At 38.0% G+C, this 10,165-nt stretch overlaps 1 protein-coding gene across 3 annotated transcripts in view; it reads right to left on the bottom strand.

The window, feature by feature from the left end:
- Positions 1-721: 721 nt before the first annotated feature.
- The window catches only part of LOC126198775 (dihydropyrimidinase-like), a 284,208-nt gene continuing 274,764 nt past the window's right edge, over positions 722-10,165 (bottom strand). For all 3 annotated transcript variants that reach the window (XM_049935335.1, XM_049935337.1, XM_049935338.1), the window contains one exon: positions 722-1,677. In XM_049935335.1, the coding sequence (XP_049791292.1) occupies positions 1,595-1,677 (83 nt within the window). In that variant the 3' untranslated portion in view covers positions 722-1,594. The remainder of the gene's footprint in view (positions 1,678-10,165) is intronic.

Raw genomic sequence — 10,165 nt, 5'->3', positions numbered from 1 at the left:
ACACAGTCCATTATTTGGTTCTTGTTGATCATTATCAAAGAAAGCAACAGTGTAAGTAACAACAAATAGCAGTCTCTTGCCATTGTTTCGCTTATGAGACAATTCCTCTTTTTTTTTAATTGCAAGCTGCGGTAGCGCCACAGAAGCAAGCCATGCCGCGAGCGGCGACAGGTCGTTAACACTCATTATCAGAATGGGACAAACAATGCATGACAATACAATAATGCATTTTCAGCTTAGAGTGACATAAACACCTATAACGAAGAGAACGGGACTTATTAGATCAAAGCAAAATACGCTGTCGATTCAAACCAGATGAAGCACATGAAAAAGGAAGGGTACCATTGTAAATATGGACAGAGTGCCTGACACATAGCAATGGCTACTTGGTAAAGCTTAACTGTTAAGCTTACGACTCGAACCAAACTACTGTAGCTGTATCTTCATCCATTCGACCTCAATTGTGGGTCATGTTACAATGGACCAACTTTGTTTCTATTTGGAGGGGTGGTCTAAATCTTTTCTCTCCTCTTGAATTTTGAGTCTCAAATTTCAGGTGCGGCTTAGATTCAAGTAAATATGGTACACGACAGGAAACTCATAATGAAGTAAGTATGTGCTGAAATTGTGTTAAAAAAGACAGAATGTTGCATTACAATAGCTTTTCCTGTGTCCACTTTCTAGGCAGACAATGTGAGCATGATACTGAAATGAAGACAAATTCACTTATAAGTGGTTGTATTTACTTTGTCACAACAATGTACATGACTTACAAAAATTGTTTAAGTGAAATACATTGTATATGTAGGCAGTGTTAGCATTTGTGAAACATATTACTACATTTCATAAAATGACTCGATTCTCAGCAGTCAGCGATCAAAAATACATTACTAGTTACTCGAAACATTCATCTTTAGCAACACCACAAATGAGTTCACACACGACACAATTAGCACAACTGTTTTTTCTGATTAATATTTTTGCATAACTGGCTGGCTAAATATGCAAGCAGATTGTTTTTGGAGACACATTATAGCAATAAATATTCTTTTGAAATTTTTGAAATGGTATGATCATGTTGACAAATTTATGATCCTTAAAACAGAATATCTGTAAAATATGGTACTTGTTTTGTGTTACTGGGTATAATACACAGTTGAGACACAACTTTCACTTAAATAATTACTTCATAGCAGATAAATAACTTATTTTAGAGGACTTTAGGGGATATTGCAGTACTGAAACTGACAACCAAATCAAAATGATGGAACAGTAATTTCAAGCCTTTGAAAGGACCAAAACGATTATGATGGAACAGTAATTTCAAGCCTTTGAAAGGACCAAACGATCTACATCTGGCATATTCAATGCAGATGTAAAGTGACTTAGAATATTATAATAAAATTAAGTATAAAATGGGAATTCATTTTCAACCTGAGTATTTTGGTAACTTTTATATCCCATTTTCATCATTTGTGGGACATGAAGAAACATAATACTACAAATCCCTAGCATCAGAAATATCTTGGGCACATGTTTCCATCCATTATCTGGCACCCTGTTAAGAAAATCTTGGATCTTAATTGTCCTCATTCTACCAAAAGCCACCAGATGAACCTCCACCAGGTGGGCTTTGAACTCTGATGCACGATTTCTTGGTAGTATTATCCAGTTCCTCTAAAAAACAAAATACAGAGAACAAAATCAGTAAGATTGTATATTTATATGTTAATAAAAATAGTATGTTTATACACTACAAGAAGGATGTGATCTTAAATGCCTAAGCTAACAATTCCTATGGATCCGAAAAGGAGGAATATTTGTATGTCTACATTCAAAGATGTTTAAAATTTTGTTCTAACACAGTTTCCAGGATTGAAACTGGGATGGATTCCTATATGTTCATGAAATCACTCAGATCTACATTGAAAATGTCAGTGCATTGAATGGGTGGTTGAATGGTTATATAAATAAATAAATAAAAACACACCATAATATGTTATTTCAAAGGGGACATGGAGAATGTGAGGCTCTGGTCATAGAAAAAGCAAACTATTTTGGAAGAACACTGCATTGCCACGACTGATACATGGCTATGACCACAGATACAAATTCGATGCTGATAAACCTGATGAATTTTATAATTTACCTCCTGCAAAATCATATACTACTAAGGCAGAAAAGGTGACAATGCTATTATGTGTAAATAGTGATGGAAGTGAAAAGTTGCCTCCACTATTAATTCCCAAGTGTTTCCAAAACATAAAAATGCTACTTGGTACTTGTGAGTTCAACAGCAGACCCTGGAGACATTGAAAATCTTCGACTTTTTCAGGAATTTGGATGCCAAGATGGGTGCAGCAGGAACTGGACATATTTTTGACCTATGCCCTGTAAATGCCAGGGAAACATAATTTCTTAGGAATGTAAATGTATTCCTTTCTCCAAAATGCACAAGTAATCAGCAGTCTTTTGACCTGGCCATAATACACACTGTTAAAACCAGATAAAAAGTAGCAGTTGTGCAGAAGCCAATTTTATTCTTTGAGAGAAAGGAAGTGGTGAGACTCAGCCTTGAACAGGCTATGCATATTATTGCTGCCTGAAATTCTGTAATACAACTGACAGTGTTAAACTGTTTCGCAAAGGGTGGCTGTGGTACATCAGCAGCTGAAGATGACATTGTCCCAGATGAAAGACAGGATAGCAAAACTGATATTTCTCAAAATGCAAGACTCTGAGACATTGTTGTGATGACCTTCCACACCTGAGATTAATGCAAGTGAAATGCTTATGAAGGAACATAGGTAGGAGCTGGCAGTGACAATGCGGGAGGAAGAAGAAAGAAATGAGGTGTTGTGTTAAGTTTCACTGTTTGTGTGCAAGAAACTGACACTGTCAGAAATTTTTCCTCTTTTAACGTACATGAATCAATTCTGGATTATACCAACCAGCTAGAGTGATAACCTCATTCACTACAATATGCTGGAAGGACAAAAACAAGACTTCATGATTTTAAAAAGAATGTGTGTGTAAAAATTTAATAATCATACATTTACTGCATTTAAATTTTCAGCACAGTATATTGGTAATTTTGTAAGTAAATAGCACTTATATCACCTAAACATGTTTGAATTATGATTCTGGATTACTCTTTCCATGCACTCTCGCAAAACCCTCATTTAACATATATCCCTAGTTGTTGTTCTTCAGTCCGAAGACTAGTTTTATACAGCTCTTCATGCTTCTCTATCCTGTGCAAACCTCTTCATCTCTAAGTAACTACTGCAATCTATGTCCTTCTGAATCAGCTTACTGTATTCATCTCTTGGTCTCCCTCTACGATTTTTAATCCCCACACTTTCCTACAATATGAAATTGGTGATCCCTTATCTCTGAACGTGGGCTACCAACCGATCCTGTCTTCTAGCCAGGTTGTGCCATACACGTCTTTTCTCCCCAGTTCTATTCAGTATCTCCTCATTAATTACTGAACTCCCCAGTGTAATCTGCAGCATTATTTTGTAGTACCAAATTTCAGAAGCTTCTGCTCTCTTCTTGTCTAAACTGTTTATCACCCAGGTTTCACTCCCATACATGGCTACACTCCACCAGAAAAAGCTTCACGACACTTAAATCTATTACTCAACATTACCAAATTTCTCTCCTTCAGAAATGGTTTTCTTGCCATTGACAGTCTACACTTCACATCCGTCCTATTTCAGCCATAATCAGTTATTTTTCTGACCAAATAGCAAAACTCTGTTACTACTTCAAGTGTCTCATATCCTAAACTAATTCTTCAGCGTCATCTGATTTAATTTGACTACATTCCATTATCCTCAGTTTGCTTTTGTTGATGTTCATCTTATATCATCATTTCAAGACACTGTTCATTCCATTCAACTGTTTTTGCAAGTCCTTTGTTGTCTCTGACAGAATTGCAATGTCATTGGCAAACCTCAAAGTTTTTATTTCTCCTCCCTGGACTTTTAATTCCTACTCCAAATTTTTCTTTTATTTCCTTCATTGCTTGCTCAATATACACACTGAGTAATATTGAGGATAGGCTGCAACCTTGTCTCACTACCTTCTCAATCACAGCTTCCCATTCATGCCCCTTTACTCTTATAACTGCCATCTCATTTCAGTACAAATTGTTAGTAGCCATTCACTCACTGTATTTTACCCCTGCCACCTTTAAAATTTGAAAGAAAGTATTCCAGTCAACATTCTTAAAAGCTTTCACCAAGTCTATAGATTTGTCTATCAGTTTGCCTTTCCATAACCTATCTTCTATGAGAAGTTGTAGGGTCAGTACTGTCTCGCATGTTCCTACATTCCTCTGGAATCGAAATTAATCTTCTCCGAGGTCAGCTGATACAGGAATTTTTTTCAGAAGAATGGAAAAACTGGTAAGTATTTTGCAATTGTGACTTATTAACTGACAGTTCATCAATTTTCACATCTGTCAGCACTTGCTTTCTTTGGAATTAATATATTTTTATATTTTTCTAGAAGTCTGAAGTTATTTCACCTGTCTCACCAAATGGCTGGCTCTCCCAAGGCTATCAGTAGTTCTAATGGAATGTTGTCTATTCCTGGGGCCTTGTTTTGATTTGTGTGTTTAGTGCTCTATGAAATTATTCTCACAGTGTTGTATCTCCTATCTCATCTTCAGCTACATGCTCTTTAATTTCTATAATACAGTAGTGCCCTCAATTACATCTCCTTTGTACAGACCCTCTATATACTTGATCCCCTGCTGCCTTCACTATTTTATCTCTCAAAGCTACCCATTCTTCTTCTACTGTATTCCTCTCACATGTTCCTGTCAATCATTCTCTAATGCTCCCTCTGAAACTCTCTACAACCTCTTATTCTTTCTGTTTATCTAGGTCCCATCTCCTTAAATTCCTACCTTTTAGCAGTTTCTTCAGTTTTAATCTACAGTTCACAACCAACAAAATATGGTCAGAGTCCATAGTGCCCATGTAAATGTCTTAAAATTTAAAATCTGGTTCCAAAATTTCTGTTTACCATTATATAATCAATCTTAAACCTCCTGGTGTCTCCAAGTCTCTTCCATGTATATAACCTCTTTCATGAATTTTAAACCAAGAGTTATCTATGATTAAATTATGCTCTATGCAAAATTCTACCAGGCGGCTTCCTCTTTCATTCCTTTCCCCAGTCCAGATTCACCTACTAATTTTCCTTCTCTTCCTTTTCCTACTATCGAATTCCAGTCCCCCACGACTATTAAATTTTCATCCCCCTTAACCATCTGAATAATTTCTTTTATCTCATCTTGCATTTACTCAATCTTCTCATCTGTGGAGCTAGTTTAGATATAATCATGTACTGCTGTGGTGGGTGAGGGTTTTTCTATCTTGGCTACAATAATGCATTCACGAACTGTTCATAGTAGATTATCTGCATTCCTATTTTTTAAATTCATTTTTAGACAAATCCTGCATTACCCCTGTTTTATTTTGTATTTATAAACCTATATTCACCTGGCCAAAAGTCTGTTCTTCCTGCAGCCTCACTTCACCAACTTCCACTATTTCTAACTTTAACCTATCCATTTCCATTTTTACATTTTCTAACCTACCTGCCTGATTAAGGGATCTGACATTCTACACTCAGATCCATAGAATGCCAGTTTTGTTTCTCCTGATAACAATATCCTCCTGGGTAGTACGCACCCGGAGATCAAAATGGGGGACTATTTTACCTCCGGAATATTTTACCTAGAGGATGCCATCATCATTTAATCATACAATAGAGCTGCATGCCCTCAGGAAAAATTACAGCTGTTGTTTCCCTTTTCTTTGAGCCGTTCGCAGTACCAGCACAGCAAGGCTGTTTTGGTTGATGTTACAAGGCCATATCAGTCAATCATTCAGACTGTTTTCCCCTGCAAGCACTGAAAAAGTTGCTGCCACTCTTCAGGAACCACACATTTGTCTGGCCTTTCAACAGATACACCTGCATTGTGGTTGCACCTATGGTACAACTACTTATATCACTAAGGCACACAAGTCTCCCCACAAACGGTAAGGTCTACAGTTCCTCTTAAGAAAAAAATATTTTGATCTCCAGACATTTGTTAGAAAAGGGGTTTTACTGTGTGATCTTTCGGCCAGTCTTCTTAAGAAAAGATAACCACACACACATTCACACAAGTAAGTCCACCTCAAACACACGAATTAGTAACTCCAGCCAGTCCAACTGGTGCATACAGTCTATCCTTTTTGATAATATTGTTTATATTCCAACCTGGACTTTCCACTGTTTTATTTTGACACATTTCACATTCCAGAATTAAATTTCTATTGAAACAGAAACTCTCTTTCTGCGGCCATAAATGTTACTTAGCATTGTGACAGAATGTGGGTCGGAAAGAATATGAAGTTCATCTGCGGTTACATAGAATAAAAATTATGTGGCATTACTTCCAGTTCCATTCTGACATTTTTTTGTACTAGGCCTATATAAGTACCGTATTTACTCGAATCTAAGCCGCACTTTTTTTCCGGTTTTTGTAATCCAAAAAACCGCCTGCGGCTTAGAATCGAGTGCAAAGTAAGCAGAAGTTCTGAAAAATGTTGGTAGGTGCCGCCACAACTAACTTCTGTCGTCGAATATATGTAGCGCTACGCAGGCATGCTTCGCAGGCACAAAGACAAATACTAGCACCAAAACCTCTGCGTCAGTAAATAAATAAAAAAAAAAGGTGGAAGACGAGTTGTTTTTCTCCGCCCCGAGTTTCGACCACTGCATTTTCATACATTATCCAACGAAGTAAATACAAATTCCGTATTGTTCCTCTTCGAACGTAGCAGCATTTCAATGTACTACGAAAATCCGACTGGCAAGACTGTTTGGGATATTTGTCAATATGGCCAGCTCTTCTTTCTGAATTTTTTCCTAACTGTGAGAAGAAATGGTTGCTAATAGGAACTTTTATGAATTGTGAATCACATGCAGTATTCTCTTCACCGTAAGAATAATACGAATATAAACATTTTGCCATGTATTCTTTCGTGTTTGCTGCTATCTCATTTACATCCTGTCCGCCTAATAAACTACGAAACTAGAGTGAGACAACAGCAGACGCGGAAGAATATACATACCATGTCATGTTTATATTCTTATTATTCTTATGCCTAATAGTGATACAGTCAGAAATGAAGCACGGCAATTGATTAGATTTTTAAATCTACGATGACTAATTTCTGTGCATAATGTAATGTACTAAAGAGGCGTCTGCAAAGATTTTCAAACGGAAAAAATTTTCGCTAAATTCTCGTTCAGAACATCTTCTATCATACGCAGTCTATTATTTGGTTCTTGTTGATCATTATCAAAGAAAGCAGCAGTGTAAGTAGCAACGAATAGCAGTCTCTTGCCATTGTTTCGCTAATGAGACGATTCCTCTCTTTGTTTTTTTTAATTGTAAGCGGTGGTAGTGTGCACAAAAGCAAGCCATGCCACGAGCGGCGACAGGCCGTAAACCCTCATTTTCAGAATGCAACAAACAATGCATGACACAGTACAGTAATACATTTTCAGCTCTGAGTGACGGAAACACCTATAACAAAGAGAACTGCACTTGTCAGATCAAAGAAAAATAAGCAATCAATTCAAACCAGACGAAGCACGTGAAAAAGGAAGGGTACCCGTATAAATACGGACTGAGCGCCTGACGCATAACAATGGCTACCTGGTAAAGCTTAACTGCTAGGCTTACGACTCGAACCAAACTACTACAGCTGTATCGTCATTCATTTGACCTAAATTGTGTCTCATATTACAATGGACCAACTTTGTTTCGATTTGGAAGTGCAGCCTAAAACTTTTCTCTCCCCTTGAATTTTGAGTCTCAGATTTCAGGTGCGGCTTAGATTCGGGAAAATGTTTTTTCCTCGATTTCGAGTCTCATTTTTCAGGTGCGGCTTAGATTCGAGTGCGGCTTAAATTCAAGTAAATACGGTAGGAGTCAATAGTTCAATCTGTATTAATAATTTTTATTCCCATCTGTTATTTTAATATTAAAATTATTTATTCAAGTGACAGAATGGAACATTCATTGTAACAGAACAGGGCTAGTACAAAACAATTCATTTGAACCCTTTTTGAAAAAATATTGGTTTCCAACATGCACAAGTTCACAGATTTTACATTTAAAAAAAAAAAAAAATTTACCCACCTATGAAATGTCCCTGATGTAAAACAAAGAAATTAAAAATCTTTGTCAATGGTCGATCTCAGGCACATCAAGAATTTGAAGAATATCAGTCCTCGGTACCCATGCAGTATTATTAGCCTTAAATGTAAGTTTACTCGATTAACTCAAATGTTTACTACCACTTCGCCAGCTAACAACCAGTTAGTCACCTTTCAATCAAACATGGATCTCAGATGACGCTACAGTTCAGTATCTAAGATTTCATGTTCACATTTGTTGGCTTTGCCAACTTGCAAAGAAACTGTTACCTTCTAAGCTAATCCACACCTCAACTTGCCCTACACATTAGTCTACATTCCAAAAACTAATATAGACATGAAACAAATATTATCAGTGTTTTGCTCTCTTCCTGTTTGCAAACATATGGCATAGCATGCTGCATAATCTTTAACATTATGGGAGGAAGCCAACATCTGGTATACATAGGTTCAGTTGGCACAATTTGTTGTCTGCACTGTTATTTCCGAAGATCATGTCTTGTTCATTAAAGCCTACTGTTGGAACTTGTCCTATGAAGTGCTTAACTGAATTTATTGTTGCAAATTTCCAAGAGGGCATAACAGGCAAATGCCTAGTATAGGCAGAAAGGAGGAGGAGGAGGAGGAGAAGCTGCAAACTCAACAATGACAAAATAAACCACATGGACATCTTTCTTTTCATCACCTATTTGATTACTGACTTCATTATTGAGAGTGTGCTCAGGATTCACCGATTCCCCTTTATCCGAAACCAAGTGAAACTGAAATGCATTTTTGGCAATAGAATGCTCTTTATAATTTATTGTGTATTGGTATAAGGCTTCCAGACAGTGTACAGGGTGAGCATCGGGTATTTTATGGGTATCGTTAACGGATGCATCAAAGACTCACGCTTTCCAACTTGATCCATAGGAAAAAATATATCACTATTGAATTTCCCCCTTTTTTCGGCAACCTCATAATGGTGAAATGAATTTGTAACCTGATATTTTCCACACAGAGCCTCATGCCATATCCTTAAATTTCATGACCAACTCCAGCAACACTGCCTTTCCCATGAACGTACTGACATGATAGATTAGGCTAACATCATGTTAACCAGATGTAAAATGAGGAAAAGGCAACCACTCGCTAGTAGCAGATCGAAGTGTGAAGCACAGTAACACATAACAGAAAACAACATTCAAACTAGCTTCTGAGCCCTAGCAGTTTTTCCAGCAACAGTACACACATTCACACACACAACCACACAGACACCCAAATGCACACTCCTATGGCCACAGCAAGGCCAATTATTGATACACTATTATGGAAAGCAGTTGCCTGAGCTGATAGAGCCTGGGAGGGGACATGAAAGGATGAAAGTACGGGGTATCGGGAAAGAGGCAGGACTCTGGACAGATAACTTCGCAGCCACACAACAAGACCAATGAAGTACAGGAGTGAGAGGTGAAGGTGAAGAGGGAGGGAGAAAGGAAGAGGGATTGGAAAAGGGGGGGGGGAGCAGAGGGAGAGAAAGGGGAGAAATGCCTGTGTGGAGAGGGGTGGGAGGAAGAGTGATGGGTGGTGGCAGAGCATGATCTGGATGGAGAAGGATCGTATGGGCAGAACAGAGAATGGAAAAGGCAAGATGAGGCATTGGGAACAGGTTAGCAGAGGTTTAGGCTGGGGGGATTGCCAAGAGCAAAGGATGTGTTGGAGGAGAATTCTCATCTAACAACCCCCTAACATAAACTTCTGCTAACCTTATGCTGCATTCTTCCTTCTCTCTTCAGCCCACCCATTCATTCTCTGTCCAGATCATGCACTGTCTTCTACCATCACTCTTCCTCTTCCCACTCCTTCCCCTCCCATGTGGGAATTCTCCATCTCCCCTCTCCCTTCCCCCTTTACCACCTTTTCAACCTCTCTCCCTCTTCATCTTCACACT

The sequence above is a fragment of the Schistocerca nitens genome, chromosome 8, assembly GCF_023898315.1.
Source record: "Schistocerca nitens isolate TAMUIC-IGC-003100 chromosome 8, iqSchNite1.1, whole genome shotgun sequence".
Lineage (NCBI taxonomy): Eukaryota > Metazoa > Arthropoda > Insecta > Orthoptera > Acrididae > Schistocerca > Schistocerca nitens.
This window is presented reverse-complemented; position numbering and strand designations above follow the sequence as displayed.